A 26,055-nucleotide genomic window follows, 5' to 3' on the forward strand; every position below is an offset into this window, starting at 1 on the left:
GGCTTTTGCTTGGTGTCAGGAGAGCAATTCTGTGCCTTTGTCATATTTCCCAGCCTTGAGGGCTAGTCAGCACAACTTCCTCTGTTGCATGGTTCTATGCTGATGGAGGTCTGGTCTAGGTTCTGTCCTCAGTTAAAAAAGAAAATCCCCTGCTGCTTCTTCATTGTTCATTTTTGTTGTTTCTTAATTTTTAAGATACACAAGTTACACCAATCAGAAGACCTTTTTTTTTTTTCTTCAGATGTGTTTTATAGCTCTGCTGCCTGTATATCTAGGAAGTATGGGGAGAATTGCTGGAGTTCTTGAAGCAATGCAAAGATTGCATTAACCCCACCTATTGCATGGATAGTTTATTCACTGACATACACATATACAGACACACATACTTATCTGTACTTCCTAGTTAAAAACCAAAATCTACTATGTTGTGGTGCAGTTGAAACATCCCTTAGGATATATCTGGTTATCTTAAAACTTTCATTGAATGCTCGTGGTTTTGCCGCTTTCACAGCCTTCTTGAACTATTTAGTTCCCTGGGCTCCCCAGATTGCTGGCTGCCCTGCCCTGAACTTTTCTGTTCAGCTGACTTACTAGCTGGGAAGTCAGTGAATTTATGTAGTAAGGTACCTTAGACCTTAGGAGACACAAAATGTTTACTAGATAAACTGTCAAAAGTGAAATTCTATCTTGGCAACCATCAAGATTACAATCCAGAATAACTAGTGTTTGCATTTTTGATGTTTCTGAAATGAAATATTTAAGAACATGCAGTGTTTGGGAAGGAGGGATCTGAGATATATTTTTTGTTCCAGTTGAATTTCTTGTTGTGATATATATACTCTGTGTGTTATTTTCCAACAGAAAGATCTCTTCAGTTTTTTTTTAAAGTCTGTGCTTTGAACTATTCCAAATAAATTTGAGAGTTTTTTAAAATGTGTTTTTAAGTGTGCTTTTCTCCCCCACTGTATTTACAGCAACAACATGGCTATAAAGACAAAGCTTTCATTAGAAAAATTAAGTGTTTAAGGAGAACAGAAAAACTACCCTACTCTCTAAGATGTATAAGAATATCATGACTAATACTGCATTTATGCAGTTACGTCCTTAATAATATGTGGTGTCTCATTTGTGTGATGGGAACAAGCCAGATTGGTGAAGTAGCTTTCAGAGTACCTAGGTATGTTTTTATTGGGATTTAACAGATAACCAGAATGCCTTTTCTCTTAATATAATATTATTTCATGTTTGCAGGTAATATATGCTTTGAACACTAAAAATGATGAACATGAAGCAGCTATCCAAGCCCTTAAGGATGCTCATGAAGAAGAAATCCAACAAATTCTTGCAGAGACCAGAGAGAAGATCTTGCAGTATAAAAGTAAAGTGGCAGAAGAAATGGATCTCAAGAGGAAGATTCAGGTTTTGGAAGAGTCACTGGAAGATCACAAAAAGATGAAACATCAGGCCTTGACAGAATTTGAAGCATATAAGGATAGAGTTGAAGATATGCAGCTTTGTGCAGAAGCTCAGCATGTCCAACGTGTAGTGACCATGTCAAGGGAAGTAGAAGAGATCAGAAAGAAATTCGAGGAAAGGCTACGAAGTTTCATACAGTTGCAAGTACAGTATGAGAAGGACAAGCGTACAGCTCTGGAAGAGTTAAAAGCTGCCCACAGGCTTGAAATTCAAGAACTTCTGAAGACTCACCAGAGTCAGAATGCTACTTTAAGTAAGGGGCAAGAGAAAATGGAGGAATTGCATAGACTGGAGCTGGAAGACTTGAACAATAAGGTTGAAGAGTTAAGGCTGGAAAAAAAAAAGCTCATTGAGGACTATGAAGGCAAACTGAGCAAAGCACAGTCCTTCTATGAACATGAACTTGACTCTTTGAAAAGATCTCAGCTTTTTACAGCAGAAAGTCTACATGCCTGCAAAGAGAAAGAAGTGGAGCTAAGAAAAGAATTTCAGAACCAAGAAAGTATGTTACGGAAGAATCTGGGGAAGCTTAAAACTGAATTGCAAATGGTCCAGGATGAAGCTGCTAGTCTACGGGAAAAATGCCAAAAACTTCAGGTGGCTCTTGGTACTGCAGAAAACAATGTTCAGGTGAGACTGATGATATGTTGTTCCCAAGACTGTGAATTTTCTTTTCCTATAAAAGCAATGTTTCCACGTGGCTGTTAGGTTGAGGTTATTAGAGTGTGTAAACTTAATTTTCCATCACTCATATATGCTTGTCGTCTTCAATTTTTTTTCCATTTATTTCTACTTTAGGCTTAATTGTTTAATTAACAATATTTTCACAAGTGGCAACTGAAATACTGCACATTCTTTCAGTATGTTAGTGGGTTTGGCTCAGGTAGGGTTAATTTTCTCTATAGGAGCTTGTGGGGTGCCATGTTTTGGATTTGTTGAAAACAAATCCAAATGTTGGAAACAGTGTTGGTAATTCAGGAGTGGTTTAGTTATTGCTGAGCTGTGCTTACACAGAGAAGTCAAGGTCTTTTTGGCTTTTCCAATGAGGAGGCTGGGGATGTACAAGGAGCTGGAATGGAGCACAACCAGGACAGCTGACCCCAACTGAACACAGGGATATTCCATATTATATTATGTAATGCTCAGCCTATAAATCTGGGGGAAGGAGGAAGGAGTGATGGTCTTTGCCTCCCCAAGTCAGTGTTAGGCCAGATGGAGCCCTGCTTTCCTGAGGATGGCTGAATGCTGGCCTGCCCATGGGAAGTGGTGAATGAATTCCTTGTTTTTATTGCTTTTATGTGTGTGGCTTTTGTTTTCTCTATCTTCTTCATCTCAACCCACGAATTTTCCCACTTTTACCCTTCCATTTCCCTTCCTTGTCCCACTTTGGCAGTAGTGAGCAAGTGGCTGTGCCAATACTTAGCTGCTTACCAAGTTAAACTCCAACACAGTTTTGTTTAGTGTGTTGGGTTGATCCTGGCTGCATGCCAGGTGCTCACCAAAGCTGCTCTACCACTCTTCTCCTCAGCTGAACAGAGGAGAGAGGCTGTAATGAAAGACTTCTGAGTTGGAATAAGAGGGAGAGATCACTCATCAGTTACCATCATGATCTAAACAGACTTGACTCAGGAAAAGGATTTGTTACCAAATTAATTACCAAATTTATTTCCAATCAAAGTAGGATAATTAGAAGTGAAACAAATCTTAAAAGAGCACTTTCTCCCCACCCCTTCATCTTTCCTGGACTTAACTTTATTCCCAATTCTCTAACCACTTCCCCTACACTGATGCAGGGGGATGGTGAAGGGAGCCTGCAGTCAGTTCATCACACATCTCTGCCTCTTCTGAGGGGCTTCAAGAGGTGAGTTTATGGAAAGCTGCGGTGAAGGTGAAACCAGTTGTATGTTGGTCATTCCTACAGTAAAGGAAATTTGTTCCCAAAGAAGAAGAAGAGTCTAGTGCAGTATCTGCTACAGATTTTAAGATCAGGTCCTACTCTGATCACTGTGGATGAGGTGCTGAAATGCATAATCTCACCACATCTGGTGTCTGTTTCATTACACATCCTGTACAGTGTTTTCCCCAATTCTCTCTTCCACTTTACTTTCTGAAATGTTACTGTTTCAGTTACTTGAATTATAAGAAATCTATATTTTCTTTTGAACCAGAACAATATTTTCTTTTCCCTCCTGCATGGCTGAAACACATTACCCTCTCCAAGATGTGCTATTGTGAATCAGTACATCTGATTTAAGGCATAAGAAAAGTTCAGAATCATAGAACTATAGAATAGTTTGTCTTGGAAGGGACAGTAAAGATCATCTAGTTCCAAACCTTCTGCCATGGGCTGCCTTGCACTAGACCAACTTGCTTAGAGTCCCATCCAGCCTTGAACACCTCCAGAGATGGCAAGTTCACAACCTCTGTGGGCAATCAAAAAAAATAATTTCTTACTACCCTAAAAAAAAAAATTCTTCATAATTTCTAATCTAAACCTATGCTCCTTCAATTTAAGGCTGTCTTATCACTACATGTCTTTGTCAAAAGTCCTTTTCCAGCTCTTTTAGGCCTTCTTTAGATACTGGAAGGCTGCTCAAAGGTCTCCCCAAGAACCTTCTCTTCTCCAGGCTGAACATTCTTTCAACCTGTCTCTATAGGAGATCAGCGATCCAGCCCTGTGATTAATTTAGTGGCCTCCTCTGGACTTTTTCCAAAAGATCCTTGTCTTTCTTGTATTGGGGCTGCCACACCTGGACACACAGGAGTACAGGTGGGGTCTAAAAAGAGCAGAGTAGAGGGACAGTATCACCTCCTGTGACCTGCTGGCCATGCTGCTTTTGATGCATCCCAAGACATGATTGGCTTTCTGGGCTGTGAGTGCACATTGCTAAGTCATACTGAGCTTTTCCTTCCAGAGTCCTTCTCCCCAGGGCTAGCCAGCCTGTACTTGTGCTCGTCCTGACCCAGGTGCAGGACCTGCTCTTGGTGTTGTTGAACTCCATGAGGTTTGCCCAGTCCCACCTCTCAAGCCTGTCAAGGTCCCTCAGGATGACACCCCTTCCCTTCTCTCCAGCAAGTTGACTGCACCCCACAGCTCGGTGTTGTCAGTGGGCCCACTGAGGGTGCACCCAATACCACTGCCCATGCTGCTGAGAAATGTGCTAAAGAGTGCTGGTCCCAACAGTGACCCCTGGGAATGTTTGATAGAAGTAACTGCCCAGCTCTCATTTTATGTATCTCCCTCCACACATAGCTTAATTAGAGTCAGTAGTAAACACTTAGCTGCTCTGAACACATAATGTATTCTTTAATGTGAAAAGCTCTCAGATACCAGAAATGTATTCTTTAATGTGAAATGTATTCTTTAATGTGAAAAACTCTCAGATACCAGGTTTGTAAAGTTGACCCCCAGACTCTGTGGACCATTTTATAGGATTTTTTTTTCCTGTACCTTTTGAATATTGTCTCATTTCTCTTATGCATTACTTGTCATGCCATGTACCCATTATCTTGATCTTCAAAAAGTATGTTTGAAGCATTACATATAATAGGCAATGAATATGGGAATAATATTGCACTATTTCAGCTTTTATGTAAATAAAACTTGTTTGCTGAAAGGTCTCTTCTGTACCTTTTAACCTAATGTTCATTTAAATTGACATGATTGTATATGATGGTAACAAGTATTATGTGTTTCCTCTAGGTTCTTCAAAAACAGCTAGATGATGTGAAGGAGGAGGAGATGTCATTGTTAAGCAAACACAAAGAAGTGGAAAGCGAGCTTGCAGCTGCTAGAGAGCGCTTACAGCAGCAGGCCACTGATCTTGTTCTCAAAGCCAGTATGTATGTCAGTAACTTAATCTGAAACAAACTTCATCCTTTTATTCTAGCCTTTTCTTTTTCTGTCAGCCTCATGCAGGTTTAGAGTGCCTAAAGACTGTTTAATGCTTTACATAGAATTTTCCAATGAGTTTTGGGGTTTTTAAACTTTTTTGCTATCACATGCATTGTACTTAAATTTCCTTTTTTATGTACTCATTTGTCCAAGTGCTGTACTTTGTATGGCATGTACGTATCTTCCAGGCCTTGGAACTGTGCTTATACAGAACAATTCTGCTCTGCATCTGTTCTCCACATAATAACTGAGACATGCTTCCTGTTCTTCCACCATTTTTCAGTTGTCTTTTCTTTTTGCTGATGCTGTGGTACTTTCCTTTATACCTACTGTCAGAAGATTTGCAGCTTGTTGAATGATAAATTCTTTAAAGTTTTCTCTATAGCTGCTTTTGTTGCTCCTTTGTAGTTGCTGTCATGTGGAAAGGCACAAAAAATAGCTTAAGACCTGGAAAAGAAACATGCAGGTTTCTTTTCCATCTTTGGCATTGTCTCCCTAGTGTGCTCAGTAGTAGGCATGGGCCCCAGTACTTGAACTTAGACAACTATACAATAGGTAGGGCTCTAGGGCTTAAAAAGGGGCCCCTGGCTTATCTTTGGCTTTGTTGAATTAGACCAATTATAACAATTTTTGATTGTTTTCCACACAAATTAGCACAAGCCCAGGAGTAGTCTAGGCTGTATGTTGGAAGAGTATAGCAGGAGCCCAAGACTGCAAGATCCTATTAGATCAAACAGCTAAAAGGAATAGGCTTGCTGCTGAGAGAATGTAAAATGGGCATCTACCCTCCAAAAGGTGATTTGTGAGGCAGCCATAGAAAAATTCATGACTCTGAGTCCTGTTCTCATGCACTCTAAAACTGTTGCTGCTTCATTCCTTAGGCAGAAGCATGAGAGGGTTTCACCAGGCCACCCCAAATGTAGTGGAAATAAATACCCAGGCTGTTTTTCTGTATTACTGATGACATGGAGTCAGCTAGCCTGTGATTGAGGCCAGCCCTGGTGTCCTCTGGCACTGCGGTTTTCAGCTTTACCAAGCTCAGTGGTGCTGTCAGCAGTACCTCTTTGTTTTAGAGCATCACTGTGCAACAAGAACCAGGATCCCAGTTTGCAGTGGTGCCACCAAGCCATGGCCATGGGGGGTAGTTGGGTGCCAGCCTGTTTGGAAATGGTTTCTGATGCTGGCCCACTTCCATCTCCTTGATTTTCAGCTCACACGGTTAAAAATCCATCCTCAAAGAAACTGAATTCTCATACTTAATTACCATAAAGAATGTTTACTCATCGTATTGCTATTTTAGAACACTCTGTTGAGTCTCTTTGGTGCATTTAAAATACTCTTCTTCCATTTATCCTGAGATTCCCAACTTTTAAGGAAATTGCTGCATTTCATACCCTTTTTGTAGAGCATGAGGAATCGGGAAGCTGTCTTCTGTGTTGGTAATGCAAGGACAAAAGCTCTAGATCAGTGTCTATGTGTACTTACAATGAAATATGTATGACATACTTGTATGAAAAAATGAAAATTCTCATATTATTATTATTATTATTGCTAGATTATAAAATTTTGGGTTTGAAAATACCTTTCTTAAATGGCTGAACTTTTGAAATAAGGATTTTTTAAAAATGTTTAAGAACCTAAGCATACCCATTGTCCTAAGTCTTCAGTTTTCAGTTTTACAAACAAAAATGTCAAAAAAAGTTCTAGAATTTTCCAGGGCTTAGTACAATTAGAAGTGTGCATTTTTAATGAAATTGCTATTAGTTCTGAGGTATTTTTAATTTTTGAATTTCATTATATATCTCATAGCTCTTCCCTTCACATCTGTGTCCACAGGCAACAAACAGTTTCCTCCTTGGCACATCTTACTTTTTATAACAAATGGAAATTAATCATGAGGCTCAGTGATTTTGTCATGTGAGAAATAGCATATACTCCACTTTCATAGCTATTCCTTAGTGACTTAAATTTAAAAACAATGCTTTGTTATAAAACTGACCTGTCATTCAACCTGTCATTTTTGAAATTTATAATAAAGTGAGAATGGAAACAACAGTCTTTCCTAGAAACTGAGACTACAAAAAAGCAGTAGAAAATTATTCTGAGTAAATAATACCTCTCATCTTTCAGTTGGACCTAACTAGAAGTATCCTCTTTTTCTAAACAGTCTTCTATTCACTCCAAAGCCTCTCCCAAAATAACAGAAATTTCACTGCTCTAGTCAGTTACCTACAATAATAAATATATCAAGAAGAACATACAGAAATTTCTGAAGTCATAAACCTTTGTCAGCTGGTTATGTGAAGGACAGATGATCGTATTGTGTGGTTTGAAATTGTACTTCGTTTGTTTTTTTTTCCAAAAATACACATAAAGAAATTAAAAGGAAGCCTCCAACCTGCAAGGATTTAGATTTAGATCATAGTTTACTATTTACTATAGAGAGAGTTTTGTTATGTCTTTTAGTCATATACCTTTAGCAGAATAAAGTGTCATTTCCTAAGTTTTACAGCAGATAAAGCTATGTATCTAGTCTGCCAGCTAAATTATGAGTTTGATAAAACAATGACATGTTTATCTTTAGACATCAGTGTTCTGCTTTCTGTTGCCAATCTTATTCTAGGATAGAAATATGCAGGTTTAGGTGGGATCAGTTCTTCAGCGTTCTTACAATTGCCTAATTCTGCTTTCCTTTGGGAGTCAACGTGCAACTTTGAGCAAGGAAAATTGAAATGAAAGGTGCCCTAGCAGCAATTGCTCTGCTGTTGTTGGGCATTTTACAATAAAACTAAACAAGTGAGAAGTGGAGAGGAAGATAAGTATTGCAGTGAAGACAAGGGAGATCCATATGCAAGCTTCCACTAAAGTGGTGCTATCACTGGAATATAAATGTGCACTTCAATTGCATGAAACCAATGCTATGAGGTTTTAAAGAGCTGTTTTGTTTTTAGGTCACATTGGAATGCTTCAAGCTACTCAAATGACTCAAGAAGTTACAATCAGAGACTTGGAATCAGAAAAGTCTAGATTAAAGGAAAAATTGTCCCAGCTGGAAGAGGAAAGAAATTTATTACAAAGCAAAACACAGAGTCTGGATGAGCGACAAAGGCAGCAAATTCTGGCATTGGAGAAGGTTAAACAGCTTATTGGCTTTAGTTGAATAAAACAAGAAAACACTAGGATTCTTAGACAAGAAAATATTATGCTTTATTTTTGTTTGATATGACCAGACTAGGACCAGTATATTTCAAGTATATCTCATGTAGCAACAAAGAATTGACTAATGTAGAGTGTGAAGTGAGATTAAAGGGAAGGCAGATGAAATGCTTCTTTGTTAGAAGATTGTCCAATGCAGTCAGACTGCTTTGGACAATCTTCTAACAATTTCATTTGAGTTATAACCTTGTGTGTATATGCCTAGTATCTAAATTGTCTGAGGAAGGACAAATATGAAATGATTAAGGAACAGTCTAAAAAGCCATTTGCTGAAAATGCATTGAACATGTTTGAAAATACTAAACAGAAATTCTCTATAGGCTTGATACCCGATTGTTGTTTTCCCAGATTAAACAGAGGAAAAATTAGGTTTTTAATAAGTATGTATTGTTTTGCATGGATTTTTTAAAATTTCCTTTTTGGTTACTGAATCACATAGTCAGTGCTTAGTGTTTGCTCAGTTTGTTTTATATGGAAGTTAATTTTTTACAGATTTATGTCATCAGTAATGTTTTTGTATTTTTTTTTATTCCTACTGTTCAGATTTTTTAACCATTGAATAGATTTCTTTTCTTGTACTTTATAGAAAGTAAATGAAGCAAGGGAAACACAACGTGAATATTATGAGAAGGAGCTGGTAAAATTACAAGCAAGATTGGAAGGAGAGGCTGCACAGTTAAAGGAGGCTCATTCCAAGACCTTAGAAGAATTGGCATGGAAACACCATACTGCAATTGAGGCTGCACACAGTAATGCTAATAAGGATAAGAAGAAACTGCAGATGGTATGTTCTTATTTTCTTAGTAATCAAACAAAAAGCAACTGTTACAGTTTGCATCTTGTACTGCATGGTTTTGTTTTATGGCAAACTTAATTTGGAATTACCTGCAGGCCTCTGAAGAAACTGCTTAGTGTTTAGAAAAATAACAAATATCTTGGGAAAAAAAACCACTTGTACTGTCATTTGTCTGCATACAGAAGATAAATTCTCCATTTATACAAAAATGTATTTTCAAATATAATAATTTTGTTTTCCTGGAATTTGTGACCCATATTCAGAAGGGTTGGTATATCAAGATCTGTTCTCCTGAAGGAGGTGAAAGATTGTATTATTATAACATTTATTTAAAATTCTCATTGACAGTTCAGAAGTACAGAAAGATATTTTATTAGGACTGATATTTTATTAAGCTCTATATGTACTCAGATGATAACAGCTGTTCTAAGTGTGCAACATAAAACCATGTACTGTACAGTAGCTCACTCTCCAGCAACTATACATTTACCTTTGACTGGAATCCTGAAGCTGAAAGGCTTTGTTTCACAAATCTGGCCTTTACTTTCTCAGGATGAGGCCCATTTTTAAATTATTATTTCCTAATCTGATTGGGTGTGTGTTATACACAAATTTTGCCTTGCACAGGAAATACAGGATTAAGTGTTTAATTTGAGGCTTTGTAATATTTCTTTTGATGTATTCACAGGAAAAATACCAAGAACCATGGTTGTAGTTAGTGATGTGCATCTCAGACAGATTTGGTTTGTTTTTGTAAATTTTTCTACCAGTATGTTGTTTCTTAGGTCAATTTTTAATAAATACAAATTTTTTTTTTGTCATCCAGTAATTGAAGTAGTTCTCAGACATATATGCATTGGTTCTTACAGGTTTACTTTCTTAAAAACTTTAAACATGCCAGTTATTAAGACAAGGTCTCTTAGGGTTTCTGTGTATCTTTTTCTTTTATTTCAGATGTGGGGTTCTTTTTCTTTTGTTTTGTTTGTTACTAAAATAATGTGGAGAATAAAACAAAAGGAGATCACAAACTTTTTTTCTTAAATCGCTAAACTATTTTAAATAGGGAACACCTCTCTAAGTGTGAAAAATATGAAATTATTTTAACAAGAAAAAACTAGCTATGGAGAGATGTTGGGATCAAGATCTCAGTCAATCCGATTTCACTGATGCTAAATCTAATCAGATTTCACTGTCTCCTCTGTCAAACCTGTCTCACTAAGCACATGCTGTGTTGATCAAGTAATCCAAGGAAGAAAACAGTCAAGCTTAAATGTGGAGCAGAGTTGAATTTTGTATGAGAAAGAAGCATGGTACCAGCAGCCTTGGGATAGAGGACATGAGGATTCATTGGGATTGGAAGCCTGGGAAATGCATCTGGGGAACAGAAGAGAATTCAGCAGAATTAGAATAGGACTCAAAAAATAGCTCAAATATTTCTTTTTGCTTCAGTATTTCCATCTATAAAATGAGCTGTAAAAATGGCATCAGGAGGATTATGAAAATAGAGCTGCTAATAATTTTGCAGTACCGCACAGCTGTACTGACAAGTATCATCAGAGAAATAATTGCTCTGTTATCAGAATAGGGTCTAAATAGCACCAGTGGGATTTTGCAGACAGCAGATTTCAGCATGAACAGGACAAATTGATCAAGTTTCACTGAGCAAGGAGCATTTATCCCACGTGTTGACTCATGTGGACCCAGTGAAGAAGGCAGGCACTTGATGAGTTTTACCTTGTTTAGTAATGAGTTTGTGACAGTGTACCCCTCTGTTCTGTCACTCTGACCAACTTCTACCATGAATGAAGAGATCATGCAAGCAATGTACACAGGAATCGTTTATTGCCTGCCACATACCCTAAAGCAGTGCTAGAACTAACAAGCTGCTTAATAAGCTTTCCACCCCCTGCAAAACACTTGAGTCGTCTTTGGGTTTGGATGACGAAGGCTTGGCCTCTCTTGCTTCTTGGAGTTGGCTGGATTGAAACTGCATTGCTGTCTTGCAGCAGGAAACCTTGGGTTTCCTTAGACTTCTATATCTTTTAGTGACTGTTTTTCCTCTTTAATACTTTAGTTCTTTCTCCCTGTTTCCCCTAATTTTACCAATACTGTACCTTTTGTTTCAGGCTGGCTCTGGTGTATGTATTTTCATGGCAATTTCTGAGATAATACTGATTTTTAGGAAACCTGAGCCCAGGTCTGCACCGAGGCACTTAATTGATACTAAGCCTTGCGTTTCAGCTGAGCCCCTAGGAAGGAGTTAGTTAAAAAGGCTCTAGCTCCGTAGAAAACCTTGAAGCCTTTTATGGCGTGACTCTGGAGCAACTTGCTTGGAAACCTTAATTTTCTTCACTTAAACTTCGCAGTATTATGAGCTGTATAGTATATTTCACTGAAATATGTAATAAAATTCTCAATTTTGATATGTTTCCTTTAAAATATTTTGTGAAAGAAATGGTTCTTCTGAAAATGTATTCTGAATATTAAGGCTGAAGTATAAATTTATAATTTTCCTTAAAACTGTGAAAGTTTCTAACGTTTCTGTGTGCATATATACACACACACACAACATAGGCTCATGTAAGAGAAATATAATTAATCCAGCAGTTATTTTGAGAATTTGGCTATTACACCATAAAGGTTGATGAAAACAGGGCTGTTACTTGTTTCTTTCCATATAGTTAAACTTGAAAAGTAATTTGATTCTACACAAATGTAGTAGATATATGGTCTGGGGCTTTTTTTTTTTTTTCATTAATTGTAACATTCTAAAAAACTTCACAGAGCTCAATCTGGATTTTAAGATTTATTCTTTCCTGTGGGGATTATTTGTAGGAAATAGATGGGTAAAGGCTGAAAGACATGCAGATATATCAGTGTAATTTTATAGAAAATGAAAAATTCTTCTTTCAACTCAGACTGAAAAATTGTGAAAGTAGATATATTTTTAAAGCTTTTGATAACTGAGAAGTAATTGAGAGAAAAGTCCTGTTAGTCTTTATTTTGTGATTTAAGGATGTTAAATTATAAAATAAACTGGAAAATTACATCTGTTGTAAAAGGAAATAAATATTCATGCTCTAACAGTTTAAGGAAAGGGATGAGATCACAAGTATTTATGCTGGTTAGAATCATTTCCGTGGGTAGATCTGTACTTTGCAATGACTATGGCAAGTATTTAATATTTCTTCCATCCTTCCTGTTTCTGAAGGAGTTGGAGCAGCAGTTTGAGAAGGAGAAACTGCATTTGGAGGATGATAAGAATCAACTCCGACAGCAGCTGGAAAACATGAAGGAAGAGCTGACAACAAAGCTGACTTCTGCCAATCAGGAGGCAAGGACTAAGTTGCTTGTTTCACTACCACATCTCATGAATAGCAATCTTAGACTCCAGGACAGGTCCAGGTCTATGCTGTTGAGTGTTTAATGCCTTGCTTCTGTTTAAAGTGGAGTATTCTTAAAACATGGAAAGTTAGTTGACTGCTTCTGAGGAATGATTTTATTGTCCTTTACAAAATTAATAAAGCAAGAGAGATGTAAACAGCTGATGTAAACAGTTTTTTATTTTTAACTATTTTTATCTTCTCATTAGGTACACAGACTTCTACACAAAATACATCAGGAGAGAGGGAAATTTAACTGGATGTAAACTCATACTTGCTTATGGTTAACATATCATAAATTCTGGTCAGTTTCCTGACTTGCAAATCATCTTCTTGTATTTTCATCAAAAGATGATATGAAGTACTTCTAGTAAGACCCAAATTATTTGCTATGTCATGGTATATGCAATTGATGTCAAATGTATTATATGTCAAGACAGTTTAAGTTTTTTTTAGTTGGAAATCACAACCTTTTCACAATACAGTATTTTGAAACTAGAAGTACATTCTGCTGATATCAAAACCACCAAACCATTTTTCTCTGCAACTTTTGCCTTGTTTCAAGAGCGTATTTCATCAGCTTTATTGTTCAGCAAGCCCTATGCGTGATTTTAGTGTGTGCTTTGAGAGACTTAAACGTGAATTTAAGTAATTTTTTTGCAGCAAAATTTTTCATTGCTGCTTTCTGTACTGTACAATATTTGGAGAGAGCAGGTGTTTCATTCTGGTAACTTGCAAATTGCACAAATACTAAACTAGCTTAAGAAAAAAACCTGCATGTTTTTAATATACTAAATAGGGAAGTTTGCCCTTCCAAAAGTATAAATTTTACTTGTTAATATATTATATATTACCGTCTTAATAATCTATTGATACATTGCTATATTAATAACTTCATAATGTTACCTACCAGATAGATGGATATGCCAGAGATTATACACTGCCAGGGTAGCTGGACCTCCTGCCTTTAGAGTTCAGCAGCTCTGCTGATCAGTCAGTATTGAGTAGTTCTTTAAACAGGAGGATTCTTCCTCCTTAGGGTTGCCAGTATCTTTGTTTCAGAGCTTAGAGAAGGTGCAAGTTTAAGCTGGAACTCCTCTTTCTCCTTTAACAGTGTGCTTACCTGCATTCAAATTGATGAAAATATGGTGTATTTGTTATGCATCTTAACAAAATCTTACACAGCTTTATTTTTCAGTTCAAAATTACAGTAAGTTTAGTTATTTATTTTTAGATTTAACTTCTCTGTTTTATGCTAACTTTCATTGTTTCTGGATTAGATCTGAGTAGGAGCACTATTGTCATTCTATCATCATCTAGCACTGTAGGCTTAAATTTAGCTATTCTTTATCAATGTCTCTTGGCTTCATGAGCAATAAACTTTGTCCTTCCTTGAAGGAAATAACTTGAAATGTTTTAAGAATGAGTTTCTGTTATCCAACTGCTATCAAATTCAGGCTTGGAAAATTCCATCAACATGAAAGTTAGCCAAACAGAGGCAAAGCTAAGAAGCAGAAGACTAAAATAGGGAGCTAGGTCCAGCTGCGGTCCAATTCAAGTTTACATACAATCCTTTGCCAGGGTAAGTGTAATACCATATATTGTGTATAGTGATAGAATGAGAGAAAACATACAGACAATAAATTGGGGTTGGTCTGTAAATCCTCTCCAGGTAGTGCAGAAGAGAAATGTTTTATTTCATTACTATGTCTATCTTGAGCACCTGAAAGAAGTGCTTCAGTTGCCACAGCTTGGCCTTAGATCTCTATTGACAACTAACAGCAGTTTCTCAATGCCATCACTGACCTTGAAGAAGCTTCCCCTGTGATGTGTCTGACACATCATTAGCTTAGCCCTTACATTGCTAACACAGTAGGCTTGTATTCTTTACTTTCTGTGGATGCTCTCTCAGTTCTAGCTTCCCTGCTGAGAAAGCTGCTTTTGAGCCCATGCCATCTTCTTTTCTTTTTGACAGACTTTCTGGTGGCAATTATCTTAGCTAAAGGATGAGGGAAAGATTCAAGCCTCATTAGACTTGCTCCTAGTACTAAGCTATTTAAGAGCAGTGTAATCTTGAATACTTGCCAAAGATTTTTTTGGGAGTTTGGGTTAAGTCAGAATAGTGGCTTTCTCATGCATGTCTCAGGATGAGATTGGCTGTTCACTCTGTGTTTCCTTTCACTGTAGACCAGCCAAGGCTTTTTAGAATGTTGATATGTTTGTATCACTTGGCACAGTCATCTAAGGACTTGCTGTCTCCATGAAAAGGATTTCTGATGATGCTATTAAAGATAATTTTAAACAGCCTCCGTCACTGCTTTGTCAACAGTAGACTATATCTTAAGCCCTATGAGCGACATTCCTGCCTGCTCCCACATCCTTTAGATTTACAGGACTGCTATTCATATGATGCTACTATCAGATACATAGACAACAGTGCACCCCCAGGATATCAATACAGTTTGGGGACAGTTTGTCATGTAGGTAGCACTGCTACCTGAAGGTAGCAGTGCTCTGTAGGAAATTACTGGCTGTTTGAATATAACTCAAAGGAGCACAGAGACAAGTGCTCAACTTTACAGGAGTTTTTCACTGAGATCTCTCATGCCAAAGAAATTTTGGATTCCATTCTGAGAAGAAAAGGAGGAGTACCACTTTTTAAACACTTGACAGGTTGTTGACAGAGGGAGAGTTCTAGGAGAGAGAGGTGGTGTCTCTGTGTGTATTATAAACAGTATTTGTATGTAATTATTCTAACAAACAGGAAGAGTGGTTACAATTCTTACCTGTGCATGCTTGTAATCCAAAAGCTAGTATTTTCTTGTGACACTACTCCTGTTGTGAATGAATTTATCTCAACCTACAAAGGCAACAGCATAGACTATTGCTTCAGCAGAAGACGCACTTCCAATTAACTGCTGTTCTTTGTTCCTCCCTGCCTCCCATTTTTCTGTTTTTCCAACCTACATACTTAAAATCTTTTCCTTTCCTGTTAACTGGTGAACAGTGTTCAATCTCTCATAATTTTATTTGAAGCAAAGAAGTGTAGTGTCATCATTTTACAGATGGGAAGCTGAAGCACAAACAGGCAGAAAAAAAGAGTATTGTTATATAGCAGTTAAGGAGATTATTACATTATATGTACAGTTGCTAGGTTGAGTTTTAAACAGGCTGGACAGGTAGCAATCTGAAAACAGAAACTTAAACCGTAATGCAAGTTAGTTTATATATTAGATTAGATTTTATGTATATTGAAATATTTCTCATTAATTTGCTTAAAACATGCTTTCTCACAGTAAACTAAGAGGCATTTTCAGATCTTTTATGTAGCCCCTTTCCTTGCAACGTGGATCAAACACATTGGATATATATTTTTTTTACTTGTAAAAATCCTTTAATACACTCTTTGCTTCTATAATATTACAGGAATTTGTTTTTAAATACAGAACCATTGAGTGATATCAAAGGAGAACAGGTAGTGCAAGTAAAACATTGTCTAGGTCAGAATTAGGAAACACTGAAAAACACCAGGATGGCTTGGCTGCCATTAGTAATAATTATGGAAATTACAGATTTTTTTTGCAATGTCACAGGTGTGTCGTCTGCAAGACCTAGTACGAAAAAGTGAGCAAGGCCTTGGGACTGCAGAAGGACATATCTCCAGTCTTCAAGAAGCTCAGGAAATACTCCAGAAAGAACTAGAATTAACTAGAGCAAGACTGCGAGAGACCACAGATTCACTGTATAGTGTTGAGGTAACCATGCTGTTGGGGAATAAATTGTGCAAAGTGCAGTTAGGGTGATTTTGGTCTTGTTTTTAAAATAGCTAGAAATGTTATGGAGTACCCATGACAGAAGGAGCCTCATATGGCTTCATTAAAGGAGAGATTTCTATTTTGAGAAATTTTAAAAAATGGAAACTAGGATAGGTTCTTTTGGGGCTTGGGGGTTTCTTATTTTTATTTTAGTGGTTGGTTGTTTTGGGCTGGGTATTTTTTGTTTTCAGAACATTTTTAGTATTTAACAGGTAGTGCTGCAGGTGTATCTTTGTATGGTTAATGTAAGTTGTAGCTGCCAAAACATGTCCATACAAAATATGTTCAGGACTTTAATAGAATTTCATAAAAGGATATGAGTTAACACGCAATTCCAGACAGTTCATGTCATGATGCAAAACAAGATCCAGAGCTTACTAACTCTGAAATTCACAGAAATCTTTTTGATGAGTTATTTGAATACATATATGCCATGTTTTCCTTGGGAAATGGGCACAGTCTTCATTTCCAGCTTGAATTTGGAAATTCAGTAAAGATTAGAATCTTTAAGAATAATTTTTAGATATATGCTAGGATATCTGTAAGGATAGCAGACTGTCACCAAGAAAATGTGACCACTTTATACCATTAAGCAATTAATCTGCCTAGGCACAAATATATTGTCATTTTAATTGGCTTAGATGGAAGTAGAACTGTCAGTTAGTCTGTCAATACCTTATTGACTGCAATACTGGGCAAACATTTCCTTTTTGTTTCCTCAGTAAAGAATGTACATTTACAAGATCACAGAAGTATTTGACATAGAGCAGCAAATATTATACTTTTTTTCACTGAATATCTTTTCATATTTTCTTAACAAAACCAGCCTGAAACAGCTTATTGGTATATTTTTTTATTTTTTTCAGCTACAGTCATTAGAGGTGCACAATATTATAGTTTATAACTTTCTCTGTATTTTTTTATAATGTCTCTAAATGTTATTATTAAGCAGTATTGCTCTCTTCACCTATTAAAACATTTAAATATTCATATACAGTAGATTACTGGCAATAAAATTTATCTTAACAGATTTTAAAATTTATAATAATGCTGCAGAAAAGGTCTCATTTTAAAAATTATTCATTCAATTTAGGGGGCTATGTTTGCTTCATGAACGAAGCAAGCACTGCTGAACAGCATTCATGTAAGTAGTATTTCTAGGTGGTACCTATTCTATTATGGTAAAGTTTCACCAGAAATTGATGGGAATTTAAAAGTTGTTCCCTGTGTTCAGACTGTAAAACCTTGTTTCTATCAGAAATAGAATCCTTGTCCCGTTGAGAAACAGAAATGAACTTTGAACTTTGTATCTCAAACAGATAGCTCACACTTTGAAATTCAAATACTGGATAGATGATGCTTTAAAATTTTTTTTAAAAAAATCAAAGCATTCTTTACGAAGTGCGTAAGCCACCTGCTCTAATGTGAAAAGTAAGTCCTTCAGTGAATGGGACTTGTTGACCTTTTGAGGTTTTTTGCAACATGAATTATTTTGTGATTCAACATTAATGGTATTTGAAAAGATTGCAGAATGACTTACTGGAAAATTGCTTTTCATAGGAATACAGACTTCTGTTTCACAAATAAGAAATATCAGGAGATGTATAAACATTAATTGTGCATAACTAGGAATTTCACACTGAAGAAGTTGTAGTTCAAATTTCTGAGTCAATTGTAATTGATATTTTTATTATAAATACACTCACTTAATGTTTGAAATACACTTTTGCTGCTGATCAGTCTCTATTGTAAAGTTTGTACTTGCAGGGAGAACTAGATCAGGAGAGACAACAGCACGAGGCAATGATTGCTGCCATGAGAGAGGAGGAAAAGTTCAAAGTTGACAGAATGGCACGTGACTTGGAAATCAAATGGACAGAAAATCTTCGGCAAGTATTTTTTTTGTTTTATTCTTTAATAATAAATGAACTATATATTATATGCAACTGTACTATCAAATGAAATGTAAAGCAAATGTTTCTGTTATTTAAGATTTTCCAATTATTACTGAGATTGTAATTCTTTTGTACCTCTTGCACAAGTTCCCACTGCATTTTAGTTATTTGTCCTTTGTTTTTAGACAGGAATGTAATAAGCTTCGTGAAGAGCTGAGGCTGCAGCATGAGGAGGACAAGAAGGCAGCCATGACTCAGTTGTTGCAGCTGAAAGAACGTGAAAAAAATGCAGCAAGGGATGGATGGCAAAAAAAGGTCGAAGATCTTTTAGACCAGGTAACTAACTATGGTGTCTTTGAGAATTGGAAAGCCATTACAATTTAATTGTTGGTGGCTTATTACCAACTAAGTAAGTGAAATCGATTGTGATATCTGGCTTTTAAATGAAATTTGTTAGCATAGGGCTTTTTAACCTAATCATGATTTTAATAATATGTGGATATAATTTTAATTATATGAATGTTGTTCTTTACACTAAATGTGAATAAAACTTTTTACAGTTTTGAGGGGAGGAGGGAGAGGATGTTGACAGACTCACTTCTTCACTACAAGATTGTTTTGATTTTGTCTGCTCACCTGTTGTGCTGTTAAATATCTACCAATGCTAATTGTTTGGACTTAAAGGTATCCCCTATCTTTACAAAAGTAATAATCCCCTATGTGTACAAGAATAACACTGTACAAGTCTCTGAGAAGTCAAAATGTGTCTCAGTTTTTATGACACATTTATTACAGCTATGTCTCAAGTGATTTTGGCCATTATTTTTGGGATAATCTTGTGTGAATACTGAGGTTTTTTTAATGGTAACTCTTATTTATCATCTCAGCTATGTTAGATAATTCAAAGAAAATACTTGCTTTGTACTTTTTCCAAGCCATAAATGCTGTAGAACTGGTTTTACTGACTCCAGTTTGAAGAAATAGCTGAAAATGAACAAATATACTTTGAAGTAAGAGTAACAGATTTTGGAACTCATAAAATGACTGAAATGACTTAAAGTGATTTCAGGGTGTTATTGTGGGATGGCTTTTAATTTGCTGTCTAATTTGGGAAGTCTAATAACTGAACATGCATTTGATTATACAGCCTCTCGCAGGAGCACGTCACAATATATTTTGCTGATTGGGGAAATTTAAGTTTGTCAAGTCTTGTGGTTTAGGCTTATAAAAGCTGGAGGTTTTCAAAGTTCTTCGTCTGTTACATTTTACAACAGGAGCATAAAGAGAATTGGACTAATTTGATTCTAAGTTTCACATTACCCAAGTTCAATTTACTTTCTTGACTTCTACCTGTAAAGGTAGAATATCCCTTGAAAGGGATATATTTAACTTTCCATAGTTTTAACATACTTTTATCTCTGCCTTTCAAAAATACCATGTTAAATCTAACCTCCAGTTCCGGAATGGAAAATTACCATGTTACAAATTAATTTTTTTTACCTGTGCAAGAAATTTTGGAATGAGAAAGCTCACTGTAGTAAGGAGAATTTACTAGAGAATTTTTGGATATAGGAAAAGGTCTCCATATGCAAAATGGTTGTTTTTCTTTTTTGTTCCTATCTTTTACTGTATCAGAACTGTATGCAAATAGATTAATAGCATGTGAGCACTATTTTTTTTCAAAACAGCTGTGACTTTTCCATACCCGTGTTTGAATTGGGCAGGTATTTAACAGAGATTGAAATGGTAGTAGGGAATTAAGCTTTCCCTCTGTAAAAATCTATATTTTATCCATTACAGCTGAAAGAGAGAGAATTCCAGACCACAGTGTAAGAGATTAATAACTTAACTCTTGGACAAATGGATTTTTAGTAAGTTCCTCCTGACTGCCATACACAAAAGAGTCTCTGAGAGTTGTAGTGACCTGGATGACAGAATCACAGACTTGCTTAGGCTGGAAAAGGTCTCAGGAGGCTGAATTCAGCACTGAATTAGAAGGTTGCTTAGGGCTCTGTACAGTCAGTTCTTGAATAACCTCTAAGGATGAAGATTCCACAGCATCTCTGAATAATCTCATTTATTGCTTATTATCCTCATAGTGAGCTTTTTCTTTCTATTCAGACAGAACCATCTCTATTTCAGTTTGATTGTAGTCTCTCATTGTTCTGCTGTACGCCTTTGTAACAAGACTGGGTCCACTTTCTCTGTAACCACCTCCTAGGTACTGAAAAAGTATTAAGTCCCACAAAGCCATTTCTTCTTTAGCCTGAGCAAACAGAGTTACCTCAGAAGGACATCTGTTCCAGTCCCAGCCTTCTTGGTGGTAGTTCTCTGCTGAATATGAGCAAGTCTATCAACATGTGTCTTGTACCAAAGCTGAATGAGCTGGAGGAGGAGACAGAATATGCTATTGGAATAGCCGGATGGGGCGTGCCTGTCTTGTCTGGCTCTTGCTGCTTGACCAAAGGTGGCAGCTGTGGTGGTTTCACCTCAGAGACACCTTTGGCTGGCTGGATGCTGCAGCTGGTGCTTGGGACAAGTCCAGGCATGCAGGAGCTCAGGTTTACCTCTGGTGGAGAAGCTTCAAGGCAAGGTGAGGGAAAAGGAGCCAGTTCTGCTGGAGGGTTTCGATCCAGAGCTTTATTCCTGGCACACAGGCCTCTGAATCTCATAACAGCTCTAAGAGAACCTCGAACCGTGTGGCTGTTGTTCCTTTTAACCCTGGGGAGAGGGGGAGAGAAGGGGTAGGGATCCCACCAACCAGGTAAGGTGGGGAAGTCTCAGGGGACAAATGACACCTGGATGGCCCAATGTCCTCCAGGGCTGAAAGGCATCTTTTGAACTCTGCCAATCACTCAACGCCCTTCTGGAATGCCAGGATTGACAGACAGCGCTCAGCAGGGGTCAGGGTGGGGGAAAGAAGAGGCGATTGACACCTGGGAAAACTGAGGCAAGCTATGACATCACACTGCAACAATATGCCCTCCAGGTGATGTGCAGTAAGGGCCAGTCCATAGCACTGGTCCCTTCCCTCAAACTGCTGGTTGCTGCTGCCGCCCAGTGTGCTGCTGGCACTCAGTGCTGCCACACCACGCTGCTGATTCATGTTTAGCCTACCATCAACAAGGTTGTGCAAAGCAGATCTGTGACCCAGCATGGACTAGTGTATGGGTTCGGTCCTGTGTCAAGGACCTTGCATTTTTCTTTACTGAATTTTGTGTGGCTCCTGTCAGCCTGTACTTATAACCTAGATGGGTCCCTTTGGATGGTAGCCCATTTTTTTCAATGTATCCTTTCCACTGTGTTGCCCTCCACCAGGGCATTCTTCGCAGCTTGGTGTCACCCACAAACCCCATAAAGATGCTTCTCTGTCTCCTCCTCCAGAAATGATAAAGTACTGAAATAAGCAGGTCCTGGAATGCCTTAGAAATTCTGCCCTGAACTAGTACTGCCTGAGATACTGCAGTAGGGCTGTGAAATTGTGGATTTGTTACACCCTGGTTTTAATTTGTGGGAAGATGTATTTAAAACCCATTTGAAAGGTGTGAAGCCTGTATAAAATTAGGAAGAGAGGGAATCCAACTTCTCTTTCTGCAATTCAAATTTTTACACCTGAAATAGTGGTCTGCTCTATACCAGTAATATTATACAATGATTTATCAAAATAATACAAGACCAGGGTCTCTGCTAAAAATTTGTAAATCCTGGCTTGACAACAAATGTGGCCGATATGTGTTCTTTGTGTTGAGAAAGTGTCTAGAGGTTCACCACTTAGTTGTATAATTTCTGTTCATAAAGGTTGAATTCAGAAATTAAATGTTCATCAATACAGGTACCATTTTCTAATATGTATTGATGCATCTCTGATTTGATTTAAAAACAAGCTACAAGGAAGTGTATCGCCTATCTTGAAGTGTGGAAATGGTTGTGTAATCATAAAGGGCTGAACAAACAGGTTTAAATATAGCTACCTAAACTGTAGAAAAATACAACATAGAGTATGCCCACCTGGGAATGCTGCTGGCTGGTGCTGGAAAGCTGAATGAGCAGACACAGATAAAAATGTTAATTAAAAGAAATCCAAACAGTTTCAATCAAGAAAATTATGCCCATAAAGTGTACTAAGCTGATTTGACTTTTAAAAATTATGTTATTCTGATGTACAAATTTCTGCCACTTCTATTTGTTGCACATTTGAGAGGTGGTATCTAGCTCTTGCATAAAGCTAGGTAATGATTTTGCTTTTGTACCAGTAATGCTAAGTGGTCCCTCACAGAGTGCATGTAGGGTTATTGTTATTCTAACAGTATAGCTTTGTTATGAATGAAAGAATCTTGAGATGAAAATCTACTCAGCTGATTAAATGCTTAAACACTTTCTTAAGCACCATCAACACATAGATGTGGTTGGTAGTTTAACCATTATATTGTTGTATAGAGACCAAATGTGTAATTTTTATCTCTGATACACAAAATTATTCTAGAAGACAAAAAAGAAAGTACTTTTTCCTTTTTTCCCTTGTAAATTGCACTTAGTACTTCTATTCAAGGGTCAAATCATTCAAGGGTTTCATAATGAAATATGCAATGAATTCAGATATGCTTGCTCCTTTCCATTCCTCTTAGCTCTATAATGGGGTTTTAACGCTTTTCTCTTTTCTTAAAAACATTTTACTGCTGAGAAAGCTTCAGCCAGGGCCAAAATAGCTGGAATTTTCTTTTTTTTTTTTTTTTTGAAAGCATAAGCATGTTCTTTCTTTGTTTGTTTTGTGCAACCTTCATTTCTGGGCACTGAAACATGCAGGTTAAGATTTGTATTTTTCTTGTCTGTTTCTTCTTGTGATATGTTTTTTTCAGTAAACAGAATCAAGGGTTCTCATTGTGGATATACTTTCCTATATTTGAGCAAATATTTGTTCTCCTGTCTTCCTTAGTTTTCAGTAAAATGCCCCAGTAAAGTAAATGTTTTTGTCATTATTTTTTCCCATATGTAGCTTTCCCATTCTTAAATAGCTACATGGTCAAGCACATGTGACATTCTTCTTTCTTAACTTTGTCAACTCTTCACACCAAAAATGTGTCTTCTATCAATGGAAATACCAGAAGTAGTACAGCAAAACTGGACTAAAGTATACTGTATATGTTTTGGTAGCTGTTGTTTGTTTTTCCTACTGCAAAGACTCCTTTTTTGAAAAATATGTTGAGATTTCCTCTTCAGAGTTTGTTTCTGTGATGACATGCTCCTTTTTAAACTGTCAAAGTAAATAAGAGAAACTTTGACGTGTATCAAAATGTAAATATTTCCTTCTGATGTAGTTATTATTTAAATGGTAGTTTTCAGGAAATGACAAGCTCAGTCTTAACATACTGGTCAAAAAATCCTGATTATTCTGCTGTTGATGGAATGCTGAGAAAAATCCCTGAGCTCCTGTGCACATCTATAGATGGCTTTTGATCAGGCTTCATCCAGAACCAGTTACTTCTCCATCTTTAGTTGCCTGTGTAGAGGTGCTTATTGCAGAGCTGATGTGCATCCAACATTAAAAAAATCAGGAAACGCTGCTTTCTTTCCCCAGCACAAGGATTACTGGCCTGTTCCACAGCCTGGGTAATCCTTGCATTACAAGATTTGCTGTCAAATGGATGCTGGAAATTTTTACAAGAAATAACCTGCACATACCTTGTATCAGTTTCCAGAAAGAAGGGAGATAAACTTTCAGCACAGAATCATTTTACTCAGCTCCCTGTCACTTGATACTGTCCTGAACACCCTGTCTAAAGGCTTGTCTGTCAGAAACAGAGTGGAGGTAAACTTCAAATAACTCCCTCCGAATTTGCTCTGGTGATTCTTGTATTCAATAATACTAGTAAGGCTACCATGACATCTAGTGGATGGTAAGAGATGTTGGGCAAGTTTTAAAAACACTTAAAAATCTAAAAGGTGGAAATCCAAAAGAATAAAAAGAAAAGTCATACCAAGAATGGAGAAAAGAGCAGAGGGCACCCTGGAATGTAGTTCAGGTTAATGTTTTATGGCTCTTCTTCACTCTGCAGATACCTGTTTTTCTGAAGGAGCATGCTTGCTTTGACTGTTGAAAATTTTGACAAGTTAATACAACTCTCAAAACTGTGGTCTTAATGGGACTGTGCTGTAACTCAGGCAGGCCTCACAGAGAATTAGAGGAGATCTGGGAGTTTCTGCCTAGATCCATTGTCTGTGTGCATCCTGCCGCTCACCACTGGTTTAGAAGAATTAGTGCTCCTGTATTCCAGGTGGGAAACCTATCCTTTAAACAGGTCAGAAACTGCTTCACATGAGCATGTGGACATTCTCATAGTTCAAACTCACTGCAGCTCTCAGAGGCCCAGCTACTGAGGGTGTTTCCCCTGGTTTCATGACTTTGTACTTCTCAATAAGGAATCCCTCATGTTCTGGGTTCCCTATTCTCTGCAGAGGTGTGATGGTGAGTTGGTACATTTGTTCTGCCACATTGGCCATTGTAGTGTTGTCTGAAGCTTGGACATGAAAACAAATGCCTAAAATTCAGCTGTTCATTACAAGCTTTTGGTTTTGGTGATCCCGTTCAGCCTGGACCATGCCTTCATCATTATTTTACTCTTTGTTTAAAAGATTCTGAATATAATGGAGGAAATTCATTAAAGACCATTTACAATTAAGAGCTACTCAGCAAAACAGGCAATTAAAAGCAACAGAACAAATCAGTGTTTTTCAAGTGTGAGTTTGTTCTCTGTTTTGTAATAAATGTCTTGCTGGACTTCTTCATCTCTCTTTTGGTTCCTTAATTTTTTTTTCTTCCATGGTGTTGTGTTTAATTCAGTTAAAAATATATATCTTGGCTAATGCTTGAAGTTGATATTTTCTTACACAAAGAAACCTGTCTACCTGATCCTAAACTTCTAGTTGAAATTTAATATCATGAGTTTTTGTTTGGCAGTAAAACTGGAGGAGATGGAAAGGCTTTTAATTCTATTTGTCAGTGGGTGAAAAGAACATGAAATTCTTAGTATTGTGCATGAGTAAAAAGTTTAATTTGACATTTGGAAGTTCACACTTCCAAAACTAGCAAATAGAAATCTAAGCCAAATCCAACAGTAACACCATCACCAAAACAAAATTTTAATCCTGTATTTATATATGTTTTCCCCTTAAATGTAAGATAAAGACTTTGGCAAGCATTTAGTTTTTAATGCTTGCCAAATGCTTCCCTTTAAATGCTTCCCTTAGCCTCTTTGCTCTGTACGTGCTAAAATAGCTTTTGCTTTTGGTTCAAAACCAATGAAAACAGTGGACTTTGGAAGGAATGAGAGAGAACTGATGAAGTGGGGCAAAATTTGTTTGAGATTCAGCAGATGATTGAAATTCTAGATTAAGGGCAGTGATACTTCTGTGCTCCAGGAGAAATTAGTTAAGGTGTGTCTGTAATCTTTAAAATCCTGACAGCATTATGACAAATAAATGAATGAAGCCCTAGTAACTTTCCAGAACCTTTAAAAATTATCAGGACATTCAAATGCACTTGTTTTTCCCCTGACCATTGGACTTGCACTTTGTTGGATTA

General features: G+C 37.0%; 1 protein-coding gene across 10 annotated transcripts in view; it reads left to right on the forward strand.

The window, feature by feature from the left end:
* The window catches only part of FAM184A (family with sequence similarity 184 member A), a 74,458-nt gene that overhangs the window by 24,852 nt on the left and 23,551 nt on the right, over positions 1 to 26,055 (forward strand). For all 10 annotated transcript variants that reach the window (XR_010783381.1, XR_010783380.1, XR_010783382.1 and 7 more), the window contains exons 2-9: positions 1,252 to 2,106; positions 5,180 to 5,315; positions 8,323 to 8,504; positions 9,174 to 9,371; positions 12,595 to 12,717; positions 16,360 to 16,521; positions 18,349 to 18,474; positions 18,666 to 18,812. Coding sequence is in view for 7 of the 10 variants with exons in the window: in XM_066547083.1 (XP_066403180.1) it covers positions 1,252 to 2,106; positions 5,180 to 5,315; positions 8,323 to 8,504; positions 9,174 to 9,371; positions 12,595 to 12,717; positions 16,360 to 16,521; positions 18,349 to 18,474; positions 18,666 to 18,812 (1,929 nt within the window). In the remaining 3 variants the exon portion in view is untranslated. The remainder of the gene's footprint in view (positions 1 to 1,251; positions 2,107 to 5,179; positions 5,316 to 8,322; positions 8,505 to 9,173; positions 9,372 to 12,594; positions 12,718 to 16,359; positions 16,522 to 18,348; positions 18,475 to 18,665; positions 18,813 to 26,055) is intronic.

This window comes from Molothrus aeneus, chromosome 3, assembly GCF_037042795.1.
Source record: "Molothrus aeneus isolate 106 chromosome 3, BPBGC_Maene_1.0, whole genome shotgun sequence".
Lineage (NCBI taxonomy): Eukaryota > Metazoa > Chordata > Aves > Passeriformes > Icteridae > Molothrus > Molothrus aeneus.